This window comes from Eptatretus burgeri, chromosome 9, assembly GCF_056783735.1.
Source record: "Eptatretus burgeri isolate ZD-2024b chromosome 9, Ebu_testis_v1, whole genome shotgun sequence".
NCBI classification, from domain to species: Eukaryota; Metazoa; Chordata; class Myxini; order Myxiniformes; family Myxinidae; genus Eptatretus; species Eptatretus burgeri.
This window is the reverse complement of record NC_140969.1, coordinates 23,234,401-23,261,466: the sequence shown is the minus strand read 5'-3', so window position 1 is coordinate 23,261,466 and position 27,066 is coordinate 23,234,401. Positions and strand designations below refer to the sequence as shown.

The 27,066-nt window shown below is 44.1% G+C and overlaps 1 protein-coding gene across 2 annotated transcripts in view; it reads right to left on the bottom strand.

Annotated features, from left to right (window-relative positions):
* Window positions 1-474: 474 nt before the first annotated feature.
* SYNE3 (spectrin repeat containing nuclear envelope family member 3) overlaps window positions 475-27,066 on the bottom strand; it is a 99,858-nt gene continuing 73,266 nt past the window's right edge. For both annotated transcript variants that reach the window (XM_085894382.1, XM_085894381.1), the window contains exons 21-27: window positions 24,602-24,766; window positions 24,226-24,398; window positions 13,814-13,910; window positions 12,637-12,705; window positions 9,288-9,356; window positions 5,787-5,833; window positions 475-5,523 (exon numbers count right to left, since the gene is read on the bottom strand). In XM_085894382.1, the coding sequence (XP_085750508.1) occupies window positions 5,331-5,523; window positions 5,787-5,833; window positions 9,288-9,356; window positions 12,637-12,705; window positions 13,814-13,910; window positions 24,226-24,398; window positions 24,602-24,766 (813 nt within the window). In that variant the 3' untranslated portion in view covers window positions 475-5,330. The remainder of the gene's footprint in view (window positions 5,524-5,786; window positions 5,834-9,287; window positions 9,357-12,636; window positions 12,706-13,813; window positions 13,911-24,225; window positions 24,399-24,601; window positions 24,767-27,066) is intronic.

Here is a 27,066-nt window from a genome sequence, read left to right as displayed (position 1 = left end):
AGTCAATGGCCAAGGGGGATTTGAACTCAGGATCCTAGGATCCCAAGCCCACCACCCTAACCATTAAGCAAACACCAGGCATATACTAAATATGAGCGTTATAATATTAGACGAGGTGGACTGTGAAAGATCTTTATATATTTCATGAAGTGGATTGTAGTTGCATTCTGTAAGCAACTAAATAACTAAAATAAATAATCGTGCCTTTCGCGACGCAACATTCCACGGTCGCTCCTGAAAGCAAAATGAAAAGTTTGGTACTTGCAGCTGAATGTATCAATTGTTGCCACGGCAATATTCTGAAAAGCATTCCACTTATTTGTCCATTGTCTTTGATCACGTGACCCGCAGTGAACAGACGGAGGCTGCACCAGCATGTCTTGCACGAGGCTGCACTCTTGAAACAGATTTTTGGTTTCACCTGTAGATTTAAAATAAAATTAAAAACACGAAACAATGAGATCTTCACGCATGTTTCTCATTCGGAAAAAGACATTTATTGCGTTTTACGCACAACACGACGGATACAAATCTGATGAGATCTTAAAATAGCCAAATTTCTAAGTACAATACTCAAGTCTGTAAATAAACAATTCACTGTAAAGTATATAAATATTGCAAATATAATTGCTGTAATTAACACAAAAATAATAATAATAATAATAATAATAATAATTAAAAAAAACAAACTTTATGCACTTTTTTTTTTTAAACCAAAAACAGTTAAAATATTGTATACCATCTAGAAAGTCGATATAAATAGCCGTATGAGAGACATAAGAGCTTCCTCGCTACTTTTGCTAATCTTGAGTGCATTAGACAAAATGTCTGCGTCGAACATAGTCACCAAATAATATTCTTATATCACGACCTTCATGCAATGTGCATATTTTGTACGTCGAGTCGTTCAATGATAACGTCGAGTCCGATACATGGTAAGAGACATGAATTGGTGAAAACATTTGCTGAGGCTAGAGAAGGCAGTATGTCCGCAGCGGATTAAAATCTGACCCTGCGTGCGTGCTTGGGGTTAAATGGGACATGAGACAGAAACTTGGAGTTTGCGCATCGACTTGGCAGACAGCGTTCACTTTAAAAGCCTCGAGAGAAAAGCAAGCCTTGTTCCAAGAGTCGTGAAAGTTGGCAGATAATTTGTACTTGTTAGACAAGGAAGCAGAGGTCCAACAACCGAACTGGTGGATACGGTGAGAAATGCGGAATAATGGGAATTTAAAATAATAAATGAAGAGGAACTGGTAATAAGTGTGGAAAGTTAACAGCTCTGCAGTGTTTAAATGGAACCCTCACCCTGTAATAACATGTGGATACTGTGTTTACATCACGAGTGATACTCATAACCTTACATTCCATAGATCAAAGCATTAGGTTGATGAATGGTTTTGGTTCAGCAGATAATGAATGCCCTGTTGGCATTTGACTTTGGAGATGCCATCAGTTAAAGAAAGACTGTGGCTGATGGCTTTGCCAAGCAATTCCAGGGTGTTTAAAAAGTCTTGGGAACTATTTTGATGCTATATTTTGAAAAAGGTATACAAGATTAAAAATTAACAATCACACATCATAAAGTAGAAACTTGGAAGATTTTTTTTTGGAGCACTTTGATTTACAATGAGAGAACAGTGTGAATGACGTGTTTGATGTGAACGCCACAGCATGCCAGGCAAGCGTTCACTCTGACAGTGAAGTTCTGTGTCACCCTCTTGCATGTCAGAAGTGAGATGGATAGCACACACTCCTTAATAGCTCTCTTGAGCTGCTGAATGCTATGGGAGTGTTCTTTGTAAACATTGTCTTTCACGTAGCCAGACAGAAAGAAGTCCAGTCAGTTGAGGTCTAGGAAATGGGAAGACCAGATGTGCTCTGTCTTGAATGAGATTACACTGTCGCTGAACTTATCTTCCTTGTCAGTGTCTGTGAGAGAGAGAGTTTGCTCTGCACTTTGTATGGATAAAGTTTCATGTCCTGCCTCAGCATCCAAAAGACAGTTGTGTATGAAAGACCAAGCTCTTGAGAGCACCAGCAAGAGGTTCTCCTTTGACTTTGAGTGCCAGATTGTCTTACGGCATCAATGCTATCATTTTTTGATATACATAGTCTAGGCTCGTGAAAGAGCTAGGACACAGAACAGACAAGGACACAACATAACAAAGGAAACAAACAGCAGGAGAAAGGGGAAATGCCAATAGCATTGTAAAGAGAGAGAAGGTAGATGGAGACGGACAAACAAGGGATGCAGGTAATGATGAGAGGTAAGGGAGAATGCAAGGGGTTGACATTATGGATACATAAGCAAAACTTTGGGAGGGGTGGGAGTGTTTTAGTGGGTGTAGAAAAGATCATGGCTTTGGATGGGGGATAACCTGAAACATCACCTGAGATGGTGGTGAACAGCTGTCTTGAAGACTGCAAGACAACAATGAGATTGAAAAGAGTGAGTGTGGAAGGCAGTTCCACATGCAGGAAAAGAGGGGAATGATTGAGTGGAGGTGAGCGCAGTGCTAATGGATTTAGGCAGTTTCACTAGGAGGGGGTTGCTGGTGGACCCGTGTGCATCCTGCAGGTAATCGGGGGTGGGGGATGGAGGTGGTAGAGGGTGCAAGACCAGAAATGAGACGGAGGAAGACAGAGAGACCACCGGCCTATCGGTGATGGCAAAGTGTTAGGCCTATAGACTCAGCTTCATCTTAAGAGTGCCCAGTTTTCTTAAGATTGTGAACAGTACCTTCTTCCTGGAACCTCTTGAAATTGTGAAGAACACAGTTCTTACTGGGTGGGTCTCTCACCTTGAAATACTTGCGATAAAGCCGCCGAGTCTTCATCAAAGACTTCGTCTCAAGGTACCCATCCTACCATTTTACCTTATTGTTGTTCCGTGTATGACATTTACGCCATACTAATGTGGTAGAGACAATTTTTCAACTTCCTAGAACAGAACCCGAGAAGAAATAATAATGACAATTCGATGTTCAATACAGCCAATCCAAAAAAGTACCAAGACTTTTGAAACACCCTGTGCAACAAACTCTTGGTGAACGAAGATTTAAAAAATCAAACCACAGGGTTTGCCATGATAACATTCCAGAGAGGTTTACACACTTTTATCCAGTTTTGGAATCGTGTTGAGTGTTTTTTGTGAGTACAAATGTCTGGGCTCATGGAGGAGCATGGAAATGTATGTTGAAAACGTTTATATCATTATATAAAGAGAAGAAACCTTTGGAAAGGACAGGTTGGCAACAGTGAAGCCTAGTTATGCTGAATGCCACATTCTGTTTTACAGCTTAATTCTTCTTTCGAGCTTAACGTTCAGCAATAGTACTGTGTTGCCCTGTTCAAACATGGAAACGATGGCTCAGACGGAAGATACTTCACCAGCTTATGATCTAGGCTTGTAGAAAGGAAAACATCAAGAATGAAAAACTGATCGTGTCGAGAAAGGAAGTCAGTCGACATAAAGTGAAGGGGAGCTCTTGAATCCACGACCAGAAAGGTAATATAACAAGGCAAGAGTTGAGGCCATGCTCAAGGCACAAATGACATCAAGACAGACTGCACTGATGCCCTGTTTCTGGTTCCGGACATCCATCCATGACCGAGTCAACAGAACGTGAGTGTCCGGAGTAGGTCTGCCAAGAAACAAGCTAAACTTCCTTCATTCACCCTTCTTCCAATAGTTTTTTTTTCTTTCAACATATTAAAACCAAAGTGTAAACTCATACAAAAGTCCACTGCAGGTTGAAGTGCAATACATACTGTATTTATCGTTTTGTTTTGACTGGAAAAGGTTAAGCCACAACAAACCAAAGGATATCCGTTTTTTTTTAAAAAGGCTCAAACATATCCAGCCTCAATTGGCTGAAGCACTACCTTGTAAAGAGGGTTACCGACTTCTGATGCACACATCGGTGCTCCAAATGAATCCCTGAATACGAACTTCAAAATAACCCGGCTCTGTTTGCGCATGGTCACGTTGAACTGTGCTCTTCTTCGTTAGACACAGATGCAAGTTTACTGCCAAAAATGGTAATGACGTGTAAAACTATTGATAACATTGTTGATTCAAATGTAAAAGTTTCACAATTGGAAACATTAAAGAATGAAAATCTCAAAGCAGTTGCGGACGACTCTGACGTACAAGACGAAACACTTCAACATGTCCAACAACATACTAATCCAGTTTCATTCCTCAAAAACATAAAGCCACCAAACTCCAGTTATAATCTTCACATTCGAAAAAAAAAGTTAGTTAGGAATAAATAAAAGGTGATACATCAACTTCAATTATTTTGCTTTAAAGACAGACAATAAACAATGGAAAATAGAACACGCCTAATTAGAAAGCATGTCACAACTTATCTCACTCTTCATGTGCATAAACACCTTCCACAATGAAACATATTATTAACAAAAGAAAACTGCATGATGATAACAATCAAATAAGAGGCACAACATGTGACCTATTTGATCAGGAATAGGATATGATAAGATATATGTAGTAAATCAACACCTGCACATGCTGATATGAGGGGAAACTGAATTCTAGAGGATGCAAACTTTCAGGTTTCAAGGACTTTTAACTTATCTGGGACAGAAATAGTCACAGTAAGAGGAGGAGTGGATTTTCTGGGCTGAATTAGCATTTAATCATTTTTCTAAAGTAAAGTGGTAAATTCAGAATGAGGAACTAGGCAAGTGTCGATCTGTGTCGGCAGACAGGTAGAACAATGGACTAAATCAACAGGAAGCTTATGGACGTGTGCTAACTGCCATGGGAAGCAAGGAGAAGCTGACGTTTCAGGTGTTAACCCCTCCGACGAAGGATTAACGCCTGAAACATCAGCTATTCCTTGCTTGCCACTGCGGTTAGTGTACCTCAAACAATGTCCGGTTGAATTTGTCCGTTGTCCAAAAGCAGTAACGACCACTACGTATGGGGTGTATCAATATAAAAGTGCATGTGTCTGATACAAAGGAAGTTAAAAAATAGTGCAAGGACAGGTATAGCTACCTCTAGACAAGGCTCAGGCTAGGATAGCAATATGGATATGGATGGAAGTAGGAATTAGGTTATAAACAGGAATGATAACGGGACTGTAAAGAGTCCAAACTTAACAAGGAAAATCATGCAGAATTTGGGGCTAGAAATGGAGATCAAGGCCGGTGATGAGACCAGGGCACTATGAAGACTATCAAGGCAATGAAAAGCAAGTTATGGTACAAAAGCACATAATTCAGATCAGCCTGTGACTCAGTCATGTGCTAACTCTTAAAAATTAAAATGAGATTTTTGAACAAAGGCCACGTCGAATTTATGTAGGTGGTGGGCCGTTGGTGTATGTAAGCATAAGCTGGAAAGAGCGAGCAAAGTTGTTGGCGAGTGAGCAGGTGTGCGAATTCCCAGTGCCTGGAATCCAGTACAGCAACATGAGGCAGAGAAGCAGCAGCAGGAGGAGCAAGAAGGGAATAGCTGCTCGAAGAACGCGGCAACAGTAGGCACAGCACCTGTCAGACGATAAACGACCGCAATGATGCTGAACACGAAGAATCTCTTGCAATGAATCTCACAAAAAGGTTTCATTACAAGTAATTTCGGACAAAGATTATTCCAAGGAATCCATCTCAAAGAATATAAATAAAGAATACATGACGGTCTCACATAAACAGTCCAAATTCGAGAGAACATTTTGCGTCGACAACCTGTGCTCGGCTCGACTCCTTGTGCTAACTCTCAAACTTTACATTTCAAACTACAGACGATTGCATACCTGTTTTGTTTACCGTTCTTTGTTGGCTCAACAATTGATACTTCTGGCTGCAGACAGAACACAAAGGTCACAAAAAGCCTCGGTAAACTCAAACGGAGGGCATTTTGATGGTCATAGGATTGACCATTATAGTACAAAAGGAGCAAGGATCATTCGATATTACTGTTGCGGTAAACATCAAAATATAAAGTTACACTTTATTCTTACACTCTCTCTTCCAATCATATGAATGCTATGAGATATTCTTTGTGGAAGATTAATATATTATATTTTTGCCAAATATTTAATGAGTTAAATTACACTTATTACCTCCGCCAACGAAGGTGAAGGAGGTTATGTTTTCACCGCTTTCTGTCTGTTTGTGTACAGGATATGTCACAAAGTAGTGGACGGATCCAGATGAAATTTTGTGGACAGGTTCGGTGTGTGACAAGGACGAACTGATTAGATTTTGGTGAAGATGCGGATCTGGATATGAGAATTTTTAAAGTGATTCTTCACCATTGAGAGATAGGGCAAAAACGATATATAGCACGATATCTCAAAAAGTTGTGCACGGATTCGGACAAAACTTGGTGGACACGTTGGGGGTGACAAGGAAGAATTGATTTAATTTTGGTGAAGATCCAGATCCGGATCTGGATACGAGAATTATTTAATTTTTTTAAGTGATTCTTCACCATTGAGAGATAGGGCCAAAAACAATATGGTAATGTATAGCATGATATTTTTAAAATGTATTGGGCCCCATATATTCTCGTGGATCAGGCATTACGTGGTGGAAGTATGTGCTCTACCACGTGCCCTTCGAGTTAACATTACTTTTTTAATTTTGAAAGATTTTTTTTAAAAAGGTTCCCCACAAAATAGAGTGATCTCAAAAAATATTTATTGCAATGAGACAGAGCAAATGTAGACAAATAAATCCCATCTATTTATAATTCCAGCAGTGTGTGTGTTTGTGTGTGTGTGTGTGTGTGTGTGTGTGTGTGTGTGTGTGTGTGTGTGTGTGTGTGTGTGTGTGTGTGTGTGTGTCTCTCTGTGTGTGTGTGTGTGTCTCTCTGTGTGTGTGTGTGTCTCTCTGTGTGTGTGTGTGTCTCTCTGTGTGTGTGTGTGTCTCTCTGTGTGTGTGTGTGTCTCTCTGTGTGTGTGTGTGTGTCTCTGTGTGTGTGTGTGTGTCTCTCTGTGTGTGTGTCTGTGTGTGTGTGTGTGTGTGTGTGTGTGTGTGTGTGTGTATATGTGTCTGTGTGTGTATGTATGTGTCTGTGTATGTGTCTGTGTGTGTATGTATGTGTCTGTGTATGTATCTGTGTGTGTATCTGTGTGTATGTGTCTGTGTGTGTATGTGTCTGTGTGTGTATGTGTCTGTGTGTGTATGTGTCTGTGTGTGTATGTGTCTGTGTGTGTATGTGTCTGTGTGTGTATGTGTCTGTATGTGTCTGTGTGTGTATGTGTCTGTGTGTGTATGTGTCTGTGTGTGTATGTGTCTGTGTATGTATGTGTCTGTATGTGTCTGTGTGTGTATGTGTCTGTGTGTGTATATGTGTCTGTGTGTGTATATGTGTCTGTGTGTGTATGTGTCTGTGTGTGTATGTGTCTGTGTATGTATGTGTGTGTTTGTATGTGTCTGTGTGTGTGTGTGTCTGTGTGTGTATGTGTCTGTGTGTGTATGTGTCTGTGTGTGTATGTGTCTGTGTGTGTATGTGTCTGTATGTGTCTGTGTGTGTATGTGTCTGTGTGTGTATGTGTGTGTATGTGTCTGTGTGTGTATGTGTCTGTGTGTGTATGTGTCTGTGTGTATGTGTCTGTGTATGTATGTGTCTGTATGTGTCTGTGTGTGTATGTGTCTGTGTATGTATGTGTCTGTGTGTATGTGTCTGTGTGTGTATGTGTATGTGTATGTGTATGTGTCTGTGTGTGTATGTGTCTGAGTGCGTGTCTGTGTGTGTATGTGTGTGTGTGTATGTGTCTGCTGTTTCTCGACAACCACTGGTCCGATCGAATTGAAACTTGCCAAGTATATTGCTGGGGACCTGAGGATGTGCCTTTTCAAGGTTTGATATTAATCGGACAAGTGGTTCCCAAGTTATGGCCATTTATTTACCAACCAATGACAAGACACGTTGCTGCGTAGGCGTGGCCGATGGGGAAGAGAACCTCAGCCGTGTTCCCCATTACAGGTTACAACATAAGGACTTCCGGATAATGATGACTTCGTGTATTACAATAATTTCTCGATTTCTTCTGCGCATTTATAGATAAACACAATGCCCCAATCCACTCGTCATTTACAAGAGCGAAGGAACGGCCTGTGTAATTGTTTGAAAGTTATTTGTTGTTTTTTTGGTTTTTGTTTGAAAGTTTTTTCTTTCTTTTTTTCTCTTCTCTTCTCTTTGTGTTTTTCCTTGCGATGACATTGCGAAAAGGCAAAATACGTTGGCGCTAATTGAATAATTGGCCATTAAAACTAAATTGCGCATAATCCTAACTGCGATATGCGAACTTCCGGACAGTGAGGACTTAACTTCCAAACTTCCGGATAGTGACGACTTACTGTATTCTTTCTCGATTTATCGACTTACTGTATTCTTTCTTTCTCGATTTATGTACTTTCTCGATTTTCTTAAACACAATGCCCCAATCCAGTCGTCGTTTACGACAGTGAAGGAACGGCCTGTGTGGTTGTTTGATTTTTTTTTTGCACGTACGGGCCACGCACGTAGCCACGTGAGAAAGGCCACGCGAGAGCGAAGGAACGGCCTGTGTGGTTGTTTGAAAGTTTTTTTTTTTTTTTTTTTGCACGTACAGCCACGCGAGAGCGAAGGAACGGCCTGTGTGGGTTGTTGTTTCTGGCACGCTGTTTGAAAGTTTTTTTTTTGCATGTACGGCCACGTACGCACGGGCACGCACGTACAGGAATGCACTAGTATACTAAATAAAACTACACTCGGTGTTGTAATGGTTAGACAGTCCACTCTGATTCTGGGAGGTCCACAGGTCAAACCCAGGCCGAGTCGTACCAAAGACTTTAAAAATGGTATGTGCTGCTTCCTTGCTTGATGTTGAGCAAGTAAAAGGTTACGAGCACGGACAATCCCCATCGTTTGGCACGTATGGAGAGGAGGAAATTCTTCATTAGGAAATGCCTCTGATTGCTGTGAGAAAAGCAACACCATTATTGCGATGCCGCTGGAACCCAGAGTACCCCGGGAAGTGACGGCACTTGCCCCTAGCTCAACGGCTGTGTTTGTCTCGTCCAACATTCCTGTGTCGTGTGTCCTGTATTAGTCTTTATATTCATGTATGTGGCAGCTCCACTGTCAGCCTTAAATCCTGTTTTTAAAAAAAATCACCGTAAACAAGTTGTAAAGACGCAGACAAGGTGTGTGAGGTCTATCACCATAACAGCTGAAATTGGTGACATCTTAACAACTTGAGACTCGCGTGATCTCTATATTTCACTGAAACAGGAGAAGCAGCAATAACAACAACAGGCTATACCTTACGCTGACGTAAAACATTCCCTTGTTCAGCAGCAGGCAACGTCTGGTTTTCAGCTTGAATTCTCTCCTGAAAGTAAACACACACACACACACCACAATCACAGGCCTGCGATTCGTGAACACTCAACCGATCCTGACCATATTTCCTACAACTACTCTTTGTGTTGTTGCGATTGGCTTGACCCTTTCGTAGTGTGACAGTGCAATCAAAATGCAATGAAATTTTTCCCCTTTCTCTTAACTAGTGTTGGCTAGCCTGGTGTTGGCTTAGTGGATAGGGTGCCGGCTTGGGATCTTAGGGTCCTGAGTTCAAGCCCCGTTTTTCCGCTGAATTAACACCAGGGGGTTGACTCAGCCTGTCATCCTTCCGAGGTCGGCGAAATGAGTACCAGTGTCCTGGTCCCGGTGTATGCCCCGGTTAGAATAGGTGTACCTTATCCCTGTGTCGTAAGAGGCGACCAGGGTTGGCGTCAGGAAGGGCATCCGGCCATAAAACATTGCTTCAGAAAAGCTAACCCCTGCTCAGCAGGGAAAAATGGCTGTAAAAACGGCTGTAGTAGTAGTAGTCTCTTAACTGGCCCCGTGACCAATGGCTCACGAGCCGAAAGGAAAACACGTTTCTTTTGAATTGGACCAGTCAACGGTTTGCTCGGGCCAGGTGACCAACGAGCACGCCTGATGACGTCGTGTGAGGGATTGTTTGGAACGAGATTTTGGGGAATAAACGGAAGTTTTTAGTTGGGAATCCGAAGAGTGAGGTTTGCATGAAGTTTCTCCCAACCTCTCCCCAGAAGACCTCACCAGTCCAGGACTTCCTACTGGAGCATCACCGGGTTATTTAGACCTCCCCGGCGGAAGGAGGGAGGAGGAATGGATCCTGGGAATGTCAGTGCCATTGAGTTCACTTGGACCAGCTGGAGACCCACCTTACAGTACGTCGTTGTGGGGAAATAGTGGCCTCTTCATCTCAAAGAATTTAGGCAAAGATTCCTCGCTCGGGTCAACCAGGCCTGAATCGCCCCATTATTTATTTTATTATCCACCAACCCCCTGTCCCCCCCCCCAACCTCTCTTCTGCTACAGCTTCATGACTAATTCACTCCTTCTCTGTATCTGAATCGACAAGGAGGGGGTAAGTTTCACTCGGTAAGATCTTTAAAGTTTATAAGCACAATTTATTTTCTGAAATTGGCAGGTTCTTCTTGTTCACTCACGTCTGTGACTTCTTTGAGGTGATTCCTGCCCACCAGTGGGGCAACTTAGCATAACAATTGTGCATTTTGTGAGGAAAGCACCAAATTTGGCACACGAATAGCCTAACATATTATGAACAGATTTGGATATTGGGCCATCTCAAATTCAGCCGCTGATGGCTGTGGCAGCCATTTTCCACTGCAATCAAAAATTTTGAGATGGCCCAATATCCAAATCTGTTCATAATATGATAGGCTACTAGTGTACCAAATTTGGTGCTTTCCTCACAAAATGCACAATTGTTATGCTATATTTAGCTAAGTTTCCCCACTACAGGTTTATTTTACATTTTATTAAACTTTCTTATTTTGCTATTCCTGCGGTTGTTGATCGCTTCTCGTGTGCAAATAAATTACCAGCAGGAAAGCGCAAATCACTTTCTCAGCATGTGCAACCAAATTGAGAATTAGAACGTTCCCCCAAACCGCTATTTTGTGCACTCCAGTTGAAATAAAAGCCTCCACGCCCAGGCCACCTTGTGGAGTGTTAACTCCGGCGTCACCAGAATCGAGTTCGGTCGGGCTTGGAGTGGCGTTCATTACAAGAGTTTTGTGGGAATGCCTTCTAGCGGGTAACTTTGCATAGTATAGCGATAGTTATTTCCCCCAGTGCATGTATCAGCATAAGTGTGAGATAAAGTGAGGATATCGAGGACATGCGTAGTTATTCGTATTGAAAGCTGCTGTCAACCTTCCCCACTTGCGTTGTCTAAAACTGCTTTCCCTTGACACCTTTTTCATGTTTTATCCCTTTGTAATCCATCTTACATGTGCTTTGAAATCATCCGACAGGCCATCAGCAGGGGTACTGGAGGGAAAAGCCGCAATGAGGACCAAAACTGGGTGAGAGATCATAGCACAATGTCACACCCACAAACCGTGCTCACGGCCAAAGACAGCCAAACGGGGTGGGACTAGTGGTGTCACAGACCGAGGGTGGGTTTTCAGTCCTGTCAAATTATTCTGGCCTTTCTGCTGAGGAATGTCTGAGGCCTTAAGGATTTAAGAATTAAGGAGCTGCCGCTCGTTCATTGCTCGGAACATGTACAGTATGGGGTTTATTATTTATAAACCATTGCGGTGCTTTCCTGTATTCCTGCCCTCTTTACCTGCTTAAATACACCATTATAATTCACTTGGCCTCCGAGTGATTGCAGTGTTCGGAATGCGAGTTATCGCGGCTGATAGTGTCTACTGAAGGACAGATTGGGCTTAGTGGCGATTTCGCGCCCAGCACGAAAACATACCTGCATCCGAGCGATCTACTCGGATGGCGAATTAGGGTAATTGGTACCTTCCAGCACGTCTCTCGACTGGCTCGGGTGTTCCACCTGAGCACGGTAATGTGGCAAGCAGGCCCGGGAACGTGTTTGGAGCACCCAAATTAGTTGGCTGGCATGACCGCTTTGACGTGGTTCGTCGGAATTGGGACCGGGCAACTGGAATGAGTCCGATGAATACATTAATGTTGTGGATTAATTTGAATCATTTGTGCGTTTGTTACTATTTCAAGGCTGAATCATTGCACTTAGAGGCCCCAAATTTTGGATATACGTACTTCAGAATCTGGGCAAGGTTTTAAGCTACCACATGTTGGCCTTGAAAGCCGTTTTGAGTTCACCAAATGATGTAATAAAGCATATGTTGGGATGTGGGATGAGGCAGTGCTGCCGCCGACCCACAGGCAAAAGGTAATCACCATGAGGCCAATAACTCCAGAGCTTTTCAAATTCCATCATGTCCTGAAGCCCCCACTGGGAGAAGCTCACCCGACCAGACAGTGCCGAGTATCCCACCCCTCTCTCTCCCCCCTCTCATATTATATAGGAATTTCCAAATTCAACTTGTTAACATTTTTTGTAATTCAAAAGTATTTGCCTTAAAAATAAAATAAAATAAATAAAGAGGTATTGCTGCAAGACAGAGCAAGTGTCGAAAATGCGAAATAAATCACAATAAATAACTTTACGTAAAGACACAGAGAAAGTGTGTAAGGTCAATCATGAATCAATTACATCTGAACAACTTGAGACTCGAGTGATCTCAATATTTTACTGCAACAAGAAGAACAAGAAGAAAAACAACAGGCTATACCTTACGCTGACGTAAAACATTCCCTTGTTCAGCAGCAAGCAACGTCTGGCTTTCAGCTTGAATTCTCTCCTGAAAGTAAACAAACACACACACACACACACACACACACACACACACACACACACACACACACACACACACACACACACACACACACACACACACACACACACACACACACACACCACAATCACAGCCCTGCGATTCGTGAACACTCAACCGATCCTGACCACACTGCCTACAACTACTCTTTGTGTTGTTGCGATTGGCTTGACACTTTTGAAAGGTGACTTATAAGTTTAAACGATCTACGTATTCATGGCATCCTCAAAATCGAAATGTAAAAGTGTTACTGACATTCATTCTCTGGATAATTTCACATCAGTCTGTTTTCCAATCCGAGTTGGCTGTTAGGATAGCCCAGACATTTGCACACTCCCCTCTGAGCTCTCTATCCTTGGTTAGAATCTCTGCCCAGCGAAAAAGCAGATGCCCTGGTGGCTGCAGGAAGGGCGACATCAACGTGTGTACCGTCCCTCGGATGGACGTTAAACTGGGCGTTCCATCCAAAATGGACCGTGGTACTATGGTTGAACCTACTTTTCCTTCCAGGATATTTTACGCCCCCCCCCTCCCCCCCCCTCTGTAAGAGGGTGCTCGGTCGCTACGTGGATACTGCGCAGGAATGATGATGGTCCAAGTAAACTTTCCTGTGCCTCAATTACCTTCCCATTGATAAATTCACATGCTTTGACTGGTGATAAAACACCATCACCTATTGCAAGGTTCTCCCTCATTTATATGAGAGTAACTGACACCATTTTAAGCCTGGTGTTGGCGCAGTGGTTAGGGCAGCGGCTTGGGATCCAAAAGGTCCTGAGTTCAAACCCCGTTGGGCCACTGAATTAATACACCAGGGGGTTGACTCAGCCTGTCATCCTTCCGAGGTCGGCGAAATGAGTACCAGTGTACTGGGCCGGTGTATACCCCGGTTAAAATCGGTGTACCATATCCCTGTGTCGTAAGAGGCGACTAGGGTTGCGTCAGGAAGGGCATCCGGCATAAAACATGTGCCAAATCACTATGCGGATCATACGGATGATCCGCTGTGGCAACCCCTAATGGGAGCAGCCGAAGGAAGAAGAATGACTGACACCATTTTGTTTCCAGGACGTACCTCTTTGCTGTCGAGTTGGATATCAAGGAAGCTGGAATCCACCTCTGTGGCGATGCGCTGGGACATTTCCCCCTGCCTGCCAAGTCCAGAGCAGTGTCTGAACAAAGGAAGAAGACATCAAGGGGGGGGGGGGCTAACAGTTAAAAAGCTCTTCATTCAATCAACAAAATGCAGCAGAATTTGGAAGTGCAAAAGTGTGGCGTATAGATTCGCTGAGGGTGTGCAAGCTTTAACCCTCACTTGGAGAGCTCCCAAATGAACACACATTGCGGATTAGAATTCCCATCTGAGCACAACCCGATGATGCCGGGATGCCAAGTTCAAATCCCACATGCCGTGTTGATTTATCCATCATCTCCTAATGCCATAATTCATGTCGAAGTACTCTGACAGTCCCCAATATCCTTGTCCTGTGTGTAACTTAAGTACAGGTTTGTTTAGCACGAGCCTGAAATACTGCAATAAAAAGGTTAGAATTGCACTCGAAATTACAAACTACCCAACCAGCTTCAAATCATGAACATAAAAAGGACAAGAGTGTGTAATTGTAATGTTGCTGTCAGATCAAGCACAAGGATGCAGATCAGTCAGTCTGCTTCACATCATCAGCAAAGTCATGGAATCCATAATCACTGCGGACATAAAGCCATTCCTCTTCTCCCTCCAATAGTCAAATCACTGATCACCGACTGTGCTTTCTGCACCGTAAGCCACTAGTCTGGGTATGCTGCTTCACCGTACGCAACGAGCAAATGGAGCCAATCGGTGAGATTGAGATGAGGAAGGAGAGAATTGTGATTAGTTGTTAACACACACCAGCTTTTTTATGTTGACATTACTGACCCTGTTGTATAGTGTAGTCATGACTAGCAACTACAACCCATCGCTTCGCTGACGGGAATATTAGGGGGGAGGGGGGAGGGGGGAGAAAGAGGAAGAGAGGAGGGAGAGAGAGTGAAGGTGAAGTGGAGAGAGGGAGAGGGGTTGGAGAGAGGGATAGGGCTGGGAGAGAAGAGGTGGGAGAGAGAGGGGTAGAGGTGGGAGAGAGAGGGGAAAGGGTGGGAGAGAGAGGGGTAGGGGTGGGAGAGAGAGAGGGGTAGGGGTGGGAGAGAGAGGGGTAGGGGTGGGAGAGAGAGGGGTAGGGGTGGGAGAGAGAGGGGAAAGGGTGGGAGAGAGAGGGGTAGAGGTGGGAGAGAGAGGGGTAGGGGTGGGAGAGAGAGGGGTAGGGGTGGGAGAGAGAGGGGTAGGGGTGGGAGAGAGAGGGGTAGGGGTGGGAGAGAGAGGGGAAAGGGTGGGAGAGAGAGGGGTAGGGGTGGGAGAGAGAGGGGTAGGGGTGGGAGAGAGAGGGGTAGGGGTGGGAGAGAGAGGGGTAGGGGTGGGAGAGAGAGGGGTAGGGGTGGGAGAGAGAGGGGTAGGGGTGGGAGAGAGAGGGGTAGGGGTGGGAGAGAGAAGGGTAGGGGTGGGAGAGAGGGATAGGCATGAGAGAGGCAGAGAAGTGGGAAAGAGAGTGAGGGGAGGGAGGGAGAGGAGGGCGAGATTCTGGCAGATGTGACGCCCAGCTGAATGTCCTTCCGAGGGATGGCACACACACATTGATGAAACACCGTACCCGTGAAACACCGGGATGACAGTTTATAGCTGAGTCGGGATATGAACCCAGGCGAGACAGCTTAGAGCGAGAATGTTTACTTCTCGGCTATCCTGCCATGATCTAGCGAATCATTGCTGTATAAAAACTGAAATGATCTGAGCAGCAGTTTCAGCAGTTCTGACTGCTAAAAAATAAAATAAAATAATTTTTAAAAGGTTTCATTTGGGCAATTGGCACATTCTTTGACACTCTTTCCTCTCCTCGACCTCTAGAGAGTCGTATGGTGGAGGATAGTGTGAGAGGGGAGGAAGGTGGTGTGAGGTGGGGGGATGAGAGGCAGCATGAGGGGAGGGAGGAAGCATGAGGAGGGGGGAAGCAGCACGAGAGAGGGGAGGCAGCGCTAGGAGGGGGTGGAAGAAGGGGTGGAAGACAGAATGAGGGATGGGAGGCAGTGTTGGAGGGGGAGAAAGCATGGGGGAGGGACAGCATGAGGGGGAGAGGCAGCATGAGGAGGGGGCAGCATGGGAGAGGGGAAGCAGAGTGGTTGGGGGGGGGGGAGGCAGCATGAGGGGAGAGAAAGAGGAGGCAGTGTGAAGGGGGGGAATGGGAAGAAAGCGTTAGGGGAGGGAATGGGAAGGCAACGTACCAGGGCATTACCCAGGGTGATAAAATATGCCCAAACAGCTCAGTTTCCTTTGTAACGGCCGTGTTCTGTATAAAACCAGGTGGTAGCATTTAAAAATCAAAACTAATGCTATATATTTGGTAAAGGCCTACCTGCATGCAGTACTCCCCCCCAACCTCCCTCCATCCCCACGCCTTCTTCCAACCTCCTCGTGGTCCATACTAAACGTGCATGTGCATCGGCGATATACTCAAACTTTCACTCGCACACATGCTCGGATTTCCCCACACCCAAACTGCATGGTGGCACGTCCCGTGTGGCTTCGATGCCGCAGCACGTCCGCTCCCCATGAGGCTTCGGCGCTGCAGAAGTCCGTGTTCGCGAGACGTCCGCATAACCTCTTCCACAGCGCCACGTTCCACAGGCGCAAGTTCAAGTTCAGATCGCGCCCATGTGCTGTCTACATACCTCTTCGCTTGCAAAAACTACTGACTATTCATATATTACAGTAACTATGAGTATATTTGTATTAATATTTTGTAATGAAGTAATTTTGTAATCTGTATGCACAAAACGGTGTAAAGCAAGAAAAAAGCCTCTTCACTTGCAGCAAAAAAAAAGGTCCTCTTCGCTTGCTGAAACTACAGACTATTAATATATCGGCAGAACTACAGGGTGGTGCAGAACCGACTGACACACTTCAGACCGCTCTCCTGTCCGAGGGGTGGGGTGGGAACTTTTGGGGTTGTGGGACAGTTTTTCTAAGACAATGAACCGCAAAGAGTGGAGGCCACCATCCTGATGTTATCTCCCATAAATAATAAAATTGCAACCTTTGAACACAAACCTCGTGTTTCAATTATCGCATATCCAAATATGTCAATCGGCTCTGCACCACCCTCTATAATCGTATATTTAAATCAGTGTTTTGTAATGGAAGCAAATCCCCCAAAATGGAAAGAGCAAGTAATTGCTGAAAAAAGGACCCCTGTGGACTGTGCGGTCATGGATTGTAAAAGCAGGTGATGAAGCACGGCGTTTCACTCAATGAAGTTACACTTTCTGCACATTCCAGAATCTTTTCTTCACTCAATACAATCGTCCGAACAGTCGAAAAAGTTAAGTTTAATGTTTTACTTAAATAAATACACCAAGTAATAAAAATCATTAATTTGTTAAAATTTTCAGATTTCACTCCTCATTTCGACACTTTTTTTTTCCACCAGATCCAATTCTCAAATCAGACATAATATTTCAATTATATACTTGAATTAGTCCATGAGAGTAGATCGTGCTTCCAAATCGAGGCGTGTTTGAATGGGCCAAACAAAATGGCAGATTAGGACCCCCATCGCGTGTGAGTGAGGTGGCCGAGGGTGTCCAAGGATGTGCCTGATAAAGGATTTCAGTAAATAATGCCGTTAATTATCTTCAAAATGGGTGTTTTAATGAACCCAAACGCCCAATTTTCAGTCATGCACTTCCTTGGATTTTTCCGAGTATGCATGCAAAGTTTCAAGCTGCTAGGTTTCATGGTTTTGGAGTTATGGAGGACACACGGACGGACACACACACACACACACACACACACACACACACACACACACACACACACACACACACACACACACACACACACACACACACACTGACATTTATTAGTATAGATGGAAGTTTATATTTAATATTCCTGTTATGAGACCAATATTGATGTGGACGACTGGACGTGGCCTTTAGAAGATGAAATTCTTAATGTCTGATTGGTGTGGAGACTTTGAAGCAGAAATTTCGTTAATTCGAGGTGTGCTTCAGGAGTGCCGTTGGGAGAATTTTCTTTTTGGCAAATGTGCGATATTGTGGACCGCCATCGTAAACCGCTTCCATGAAATCCTGTTGCATGTGAGAAAGTGGCGTGCAGTAGTCTATGGGTAAACACACGTTTTTCCAGGTGAAGGTCAACTCTTTGTAGTGTTCGTCTTTGGGCCTTATTTTCTGATCCTTGCAAATGCTGGTCGAATTGGTAACTGGCGACGAGGTAGCTGAAATGGTATAGTGCTAATCATTGCAACCAGCCCTGGCATTGGCTTTGCGGTTAGGGTGGCTGGCTTAGGAGCCTAAGGTCCTGAGTTAGAGCCCCGCTGGCTGCTGAACTAACAACGGATGGGGTTGACTCAGCCTGTCATCCTTCTGAGGTCGCTGAAATGAGCACCAGTGTACCTATGATGGGGGAACTGCATCAGCGGCAGAGCCGCACCCCGAACCAATGATGCATCCAGCAGCCACGGGCTGCACACAAGAGTGTGTGAGTGGAACTATGCAACAAATAACTCTTCAAAAGAAACTTGCCAAAAAGCCACTCGCCAAATGAATGTACGATGTAGGGTTGAACGGGATGAACTTTGTTAGTTTTTATATCAGAAAATTTGTCAAAAGTCAGCACTCAGGTCGTTGTTGTAAATAATTCGTCTGTATGCATAAAATGGACGCTGACATAGCAAGATGATGCGGACGTGCATCACCAAATTATTATTTTCAAGAAGATAGAAATTTGGGTGCTCGATCAGAAATAAGCAGTCATAAATACATGTACATGTATGAAAAATAGTTGTGTAGCATTTATGTGATGGATTTACACGAGGACTTCTCTGTTCCACGTGACGTGTGCGTCATACTGCATGGTATACGAGCTCAGCTTCCTGAAAGTGGCCGTATTTCATCTTTTCATATCAATTTGATTAATAATTTATTTTTTTTGCGACATTGACCTTCTTCGTGTGAAAATAACTTTGCACAGCAAATTTTAACGAAATACACATGGGCAATCCAAGCTCGGCGCCGTCAATCTTTTTGTATTATCGATGGATGGAGGCCATGTTGAATATAGTCTGGCACCCGGCTCTGCTTGCCAAGCTCTATGAATGTGATATTAAAGGCTGTCTTCATTACTGTCTGTCCACCTTCCTCCATATGTGCAAACAGCATGTAGCTCATAACATTTAGTTCTTAACTGCTCGACCTTACCTGTAGAAACTGGTGTGCTCAAAAGTAATGTATTGGGTCCATTTCCCTCAATGGTTTTCATTCATGACTTCTCTGTTTACTTGGTATATTCTTGACTTTTTGCAGATTAGTCAACATTATGTTGAATTGTTACTATTCAAGTGAGAGCATGGAAGCAGCTGCAACCATCACTGCTCATCTCAAAACAATCAAAATGAATCCAATAATTTCTCTTTGCAAGAGTGATCAGGCAAACAAACCGATGTATTTCTGTGACCGACCTTAAGAAGAAATTAAATTCAAAAGAGCAGACCGCATCTCCAAGCTGGCTGATAAAACCAGGAGGAAACTAGATATTCTGCACCAGGCGAAGTCCTTCCTTTGTTCTCGTGAAACCTTTCATGGCCGACAAAACATTTGCTCTTGGCACAATGGAAGACGATTCTGTTTTATGGGCCAGCACACTTGGATCCCACCTCTCGTACCTGGAAGCCGCGAAGACAAGGCACTGAAAATCATCAGTATCACCTATCAAGTGGCTATCATTGACTAGTTGGTGGTCTTTAAATATTCCACAGTCTCTTTTCCAGTCTTTCTCCTCCTGCCCTTTCAGCCATTTACCTCTTTTCAGCCTTACCAGGGTAAATGAGTTGCACATAGCACCTGTCCTCCTTATCAACTATTCAAAGTCCAGGCTTCTTGCTCTCCTGAATTCCTTTGTCCCTCTGCTTTCCCTGCTGTGGAATCACATTCCTGTATCTCATTCATGTCTTACTTCAAGATTACAGCTCACCACGATATCATGTCATCTCACATTTCCATTGATGATCATGCCATTTATTGCAGGTAAGTATTTGTATGTCCATCGACTATCAATTAGCTCCCTTCTCTGTCAGTTAGAACTCTTTCATCCACTGTTATTTTCCTCTTCCGTGAGCCTTGACTTTGTATAAAACAAAAAAGGCCTTCCTTTATGAAACGGAAGACCAAGAAGGAATCCCAATAAGTAAAGAGCAAAGATGGAGTCATCAAGAGGAACCTGGATAGGATTCGGGTTTCAGCCGCTACTCCACAACCCTCAAACCCGTCCAGGCGCAGCCAGGTAAGCCTTACAGAAAAATTTCTGCAAGGATTCACTTCTCCTGAGAGATAGATAACGAAAGAGAAGAATAGAGAGTAGAAGAGATGAAAGAGTAGAAAAAGCAAGAATTCGAATGAATAAAGAGCATTGTGAAAAAATTCGAAAGAAGTGTGAAAGCAATTAAGAACAAATATGTCGAGAAGAACCCGGACAGATAGATTTCAGAAGTTACTCCCCAGGCTGAAATGCAGCAACATGTACAAGCTTATGATGGCAACATGTGCAAGCCGATCAATTATACCAACATCACACTGATGCCCAAGAATAAATACCAAACGCAGACCTGCATATGCACTAATCTTCTTCAATCACTGGTTTATGATTCATTCAGGCCAACATAATATTCTTCCAAGGCTTGTGTTGGTGTTAAACAAATTATACCGTATTGGTATGATGAATGTAGGTGGTACCGTCGACACTCCGTGTCGGCAATGTTTGTCCCAGGTGGGTGTTGCATGTGCTGAGAAAATGAACTACTCTGTCTTGAAGTTGAACTATATCTATATTGAGTGTCCATTACAACCATAATGGAAAATTATAGGTGGTGAAAAGTCCTAAAGATGCACATAAAGAATACAGATTCCGAGATGGTCGTAGTAGAGGTGATGGAGGCCCAAACACTTGACGTGCTCGTGCTTGAGTATCAGCGTGCTCACGGCAAGTCGTGAACCTTTCCATGGTTAAGAACTTATCACATATAAGTCGCCACTCTATCGCAAGATATAGAAATCTCTGCTGAGCAGCCATGGGGATCAAACCCATACCAATGAAATAAGTGTCATGAAACTTTACCAACTCCATGGGGTGATGACATCATATTGAGGAAAATTAAAATTGAAAATAGGGTAGAGAATGGGACAAGAAAAGGTTTGGAGGATATAGAATTGAGGAGAGGATGGAAAGCGATGCATCTTCAGCATACTCTTCATGCACTGCCCTCACTCCCCCACATCCCCAGGAATACCTCTGGTTACGGCTTCCCCTCCACTCCCACCTCATGTTTATAAGTGTACTGTATCGTCCACCTAACAGTGAAGACTCCATCTACACCTCACTATTCAAAAACATGGACCAACTTCTATATTCTCATCCAAACTTTCTCTTCCTCATATGTGGCAACTTCAATTGTCATCATGCCAGTTGGATGGGTGTGGGTACCTCTCTCACCTGTCATGGCACCTCAGCAAAAGACTTCCGCGACTCAATCGGTCAACTTCCCGACCCGGATCTCAACCAATGGTACTCCATCTCTTCTGGATCTGATTTTGACAAATTTCCCTGACAATATCTGTTCTTCCTTTGCTCCAATCGGTTCTTCTGACCAAGTGCTTGTCAAAGTGGACATCTCTCTGGCTGTTATCAGAGAACCACCTCAGCGCCGTCAAGTCTGGCATTTCACTCAAGCCGACTGGCAGGGTCTCCAAGCAGCCATCAAACTTCTAGACTGGTCTCCCATTTCTACTTTCTCCAACATCAACTCATCCTGGGAATTCTTTCAAAGAATCTTGCTCTCCCTCATGCACAGATTTATCCCCTCTGGTCTTCATTTGTCCTACCCTTACTCCCACCCTTGGTTCACTGAAGCTTGTGGCGAGGCAGCTGACCTGAAACAACTTGTCTTTGCCTCATGGAAAGCAAACCCAACTGAGGGCAATCTCAGTTCCTTCCACAAAGCTCAGAACAAGTGTGTATCTACCCTCAGGAGAGCCAGAAAACAACATCTTTCCAAGCTCAAGTCTGAACTCTCAAACCTCTCTCCCTCCTCAAAATCCTGGTGGTGTCTAATCAAATCTGTTTCTGGTGTATGTTCCCCCTCCATCCCCTTCTTTACCCCAAATGGCCACACTGCTGATACCGCACATGAAAAAGCTGAATGCCTAAACTCGGCGTTTGCATCGAAATATTGTGTCCGAAACCCATCGCTTTCTGTACCCACCTTACCCAGTCGCACTCAACTGTCCCTGGACTCTGTGTCCTTTTCTCCTGACAAGGTGGAGAGCTTGCTGTCAAACCTCGACTCAGATTCTGCAACTGGTCCAGAGGGCATCAGCCCACGTGTCCTAAAAACCTGCTCATCTGCTCTTGCTCAACCTCTGACTGTTCTATTCACCCTCTCATTTGCTCAAGGTCATCTGCCATATGCTTCGAAATCAGCAAACATTACTGCCCTGCATAAAAAGGTACAAAAACAGATCGCTGCAACTACAGACCAATCACCCTTCTGCCAATCATCAGCAAGGTTATGGAATCTATCATCGCTTCAGACATGAAATCCTTCCTCTTTTCCAATGGCTTGATTTCCGATCATCAATTTGGTTTCAGACGAGGTCACTGTACCCTGGATATGCTGCTTCTGCTCTCCCAACAATGGATGGAGGTCCTCAATGCCAGACCTAAAATCCGAGCCATATCCCTAAACATATCACGTGCTTTGGCATGATCTGGCACCCTGCCCTGCTCAATAAACTCTCTTCCTATGGTACCCAAGGCCATCTCCACTCACGGCTCGCAGACTTCCTCTCCTGTCGCAGCCAACATGTGGCCCTAAATGGAATTCTCTCATCCCCTCTTCCTGTCCAGGCTGGAGTTCCTCAAGGTAGCGTTCTGGGTCCTGTTCCTTTCCTGGTTTTCATCAATAATCTCTCCGACTCTCTTGAAAATCCTCTTTATCTCTTTACTGATTACTGCACCCTCTGCCGTACCATCTGTCATCCCTCAGACTGGCATGCAGCAGCTTCTTCGCTCACTGCAGATCTGGATAAAATCACAAACTGGTCCAACACGTGGAACATGTATTTGAACCCTGACAAATCTCACACTCTCACTATGTCTCTCCGAAAGGACCATTTGGAAACTCCCCCCCCCCCGCCCCCCGCTCCCATCTGCTTTCTCAACAATCCTCTGGAAGAAGTCCTTTCTTTCAAGCTTCTGGGTCTCACTACCTCCCATGATCTTTCCTGGGAAAGCCACATTTTCAACCTGGCCTCCAAAGCCAGTTGCCGACTGGGAAACCTCTGTCGTGCAAAGTCCTTTCTCGGCTCACCTGAGATCGTGACCACTTAAAAGGCTTTTGTCCGCAGCCTGATGGAGTACTGCTCTCCCCTATGGGCTGGTGCTCCTGCCTCCCACCTTTCTCGGCTTCACGCTGTAGAAACCAAGGCATTTAGGATCATTGGCATCTCCCGCAATGAGGCTGAGTCTTTGGGCCTCTCACTCTCTCACCGCAGGCAGGTCGGTGGTCTTTCTGTCTTCTACCGTCTCCTCTCCAGTCTCGCCCCCCCACCCCCCACCGCTGTGTCTGCAATTTGTCCCCACCATATTTCCGCAAGGCGCTCAAGGTCCACCAACAACCACCTTCTGGTAAAACTACCAAAATCACGAATCACTGCTCACCTTCACTCTTTCATTCCTCTTTTTTCCCGCCTTTGGAATAAACTCCCACACTCTGTTCAATCCCATTCTTCCCTCCAGGCCTTTAAAACAGCTGTTCAGCACCAACTATTATCGTCCCCCATCCAAACCCTCGATCTTTTCTACCCCCGTTAATCCACCCCAAACCCACCCCCTTCAAATTCCCTGCCTTCCTTTCTGAAAGTCCCTGTAATGTCCATCTTGTATTCCCCATGTTCCCTGTCCCATCCCTCTCCTTTCCACAGATCTCCTGATGTCTCTGTTCCCCACTGTTTTGTCCTTCCCACTCCCGCCTCTCTTGTCTCATACCCCCCCCCCCTTTTGCTGTGCGTTGTGTGTTAGCTCTCATACAAGCCTCCACAAGGTATACAAAAAAAAAAAACAACATTCAGGACTTGGTCAATAATGCCCTCCCTCACCCTCCTTCCCTCAATTTTATTAGTTGATATAATTTATTAACTTGGCAGAAAAGTAAAACACTACGGTGGCAGACAATGGATTCGTGTTTGGTGGTGACACAGTGATTTGATTAAAGATATTACATACCACTATCGAGCTTCCCTTCACAAGGTCTTACACCGTCATTTATCAATGGCCTTCTGAACTAAGTTGGGAACCTGCTCCAAAATGATTATAGATGTTACCTCTGGCAAAGTGCAAACACCTCCCAGTGTGCATCCCAGTCCGCCTGAAGGTCTTGCAGCCATCTCCGAACCCTGGCTGCCCCCTCAGCATCGGACGAATCTTCAACGACCTGTCCCTTTGTCCATAATCCCAGCAGCTGTCGCTCTTTTTCTCCCCGCAAAGCATGCAAGGTCTGCATTGAGCAGTGTGGCAGGAAGAATTTTACCGACAGAATCATCAACTCATGGGTTGGGAGTGCACAGTCCATTAAAAATTTTTAATGAATGATGCAATGGCAAACTCTATATTAGGACTAGTCTGTATATGTTGGCGGAAACATTAAGACTGAGTGATAGCTCTATTTTTGAAGTGTCTTGGATGTTTGAGGCTTCTTACCTCAAGCTCGTGCTCCCAAGCTCCGAATGTCCTTGCACTTTGGCTGGGACTGAGCAGTGACTGGAGACGCTGGCGGCTGTTCACCAGCCACTGCTGAAAGGCATTGATGCTTCGTTCAAACAGACGGTGGTCCTGTGCAGCACGTTGTGTTAAAGGCAGAGCATCCTAAGAAAGGTAGAAAGCGAATAAGAGCATCAGGTGAAAATCATCAAGTTCATCTGCTTCTGGACCGGAGTTTTTGTGCAACGTCACACCGTGTGTATGCGTGCGTGGATCAGTGTGTGCAGAAAACACAAAAAGACAAAAAAGAAAACCTGCAGTCACAGCTAAACAGAGATGTGTCAGAATAAAACACTTGATGTTCATCATTTTGGCCATAGAGTCGTGTTCCTGCAAGACAAGCCCCCCTTGACAACCTGTATGGGGTGGTCCGTATATCTTGTTACCATCTTGAGAGCAAATAACATCCTGTGTTGCTTTTTTACAGAAAATCGCCGAAACAAGATCGAACAGACTTTTGAATAGAATGTGATAATGAACACGTTTTGTTATGTTCACGAGGTTGGTTTGAGTTGTGAATAAGGATAGTAATACGTACAAATCGTTACAGTACATATAAAATCAATGAAAGAAAAAACAATCGTGGTAAGAAGGCTTACGGCTCACGCTGTACAGCAAATACACAAATCACTGTCTGCAATGTCTCGTGACGTTGTGGGTCTTGCAGTCTTTACTGACATATACAGTCAACATGGAGACCACTTTTATGTGTCCCCTCTGACAGGAAGGGAGAAATATTGATTTTGTTTCTTTCTTCTACACAGCAATCTGTAGTAAACAAAATTGCTTGATTTCGAAGCCAATTTCGCATGGAGGTGCCGTCGTCCAGTACACCCAGACCCCAAAATTAGGCGTGGTGGTACCTTACTACCGGCCTTGTGTGTCCAAAAATATACGGCGTTCACATTTTCAGAGGTTTTTCATTGAGAATATTTTGCGACGTCCAATAAACCTTGATTAGGTGGCCACCTGTTTTATGTGGCCACTCTCAGTAATACTGCTTAGATGAGCCAACATTTTGTAATACAGTGCAGACTTGCTGTATTCAGTTTGATGCATTTATTTCTTTCAATTCTGATTTATAAGTTGTTTTTTTTTAAGATGGCAGTTTCCATTTTATAGTGGTCTTCAAAAGTATTCACCCCACTCCAAAGTTTTCACATTTTGATGCCATTTGAACTTATTTCATGATGCTTTCAAATTAAAACTTAACATATAGTCTTCCCAAACTACTTCAATGTGAAAAAACTTTTAAAAATGCAGATACAATGTGAAGAAGTTAGATTAAGAGAAAATCAGATGATTCTCAGTGACATAAATAATGAAACCCTTTGCCTAATTAACCCGAAATCACTTCAGGAGCAAATTATTTGTTTGAAAGTTTACAAAATATTTGTAATAGTGTTCACCTGTTTATAATCAGTGGTTTAACTGAGACATTAAGCTGCCCCACTTATCTAACGAGTTTTAAGGTGCAACTCACTTGGTCAACCAACAAGGCAAACATGAACACTCAGGAGCTTTCCAAAGAAGTCAGACATAAAGTGGTGGAGAAGCACCGTTCAGGAGAGGGTTATAAGAACATTTCAAAGTGACTCATTATCCCTCTGAGTACGGTGAAATCTATCATTAAGAAGCGGAAGACGTATCATACCACCCAGACTCTACCCAGATCAGGTCGACCATCCAAACTCAGCAGCCGGGCAAGCAGGAAACTGGTTCGGGATGTCACTATAAATCCAACAATGATTTTGAAAGATCTGAAATGCTCTATGTCCGAGATTGGGGTCAGTATTCATAAATCAACAATATCCTGTTCCCTTCGCAAAGCTGGCCTCGATGGACAGGTGGCAAGAGAGAAGCCATTACTGAAAAAGACACATCTGCTCACATGGAGTTTGCGAGAAAGCATCTTAATGATACTGCAGGCATGTGGAGAAAAGTTTTGTGGTCAAACGAGACAAAAATTGAACTTTTTGGTCTCAATTCAATGCGTTATGTCTGGCACAAGTCTACCACTGGACATCAATCAGCCAGTCAACAACATCCCCACTGGCAAACACGGTGGAGGTAGCATCATGTTATGGGGCTGCTTTACATCAGCAGGGACTGGCAAACTTGTCAGGATAGAAGGGATGAAAACCTGCTTAAGTCAGCCATGAATCTGAAACTGGGTCAGAGGTCATATTTCAGCAGGACAATGATCCGAAGCACAAAGCTAAAGCCACACTGGAGTTTCTGGATAAGAAGGAAAAAAATGTTCTTGAGTGGCTTAGTCAAAGTCCTGACTTGAACCAAATTGAACATTCATGCTGAGATTTCAAGATTGCAGTCCATCGACGATCCCCATCAAACTTGGCAGAACTAGAACAATTTTTACATGAAGAACGGGTAAAGATTTCATC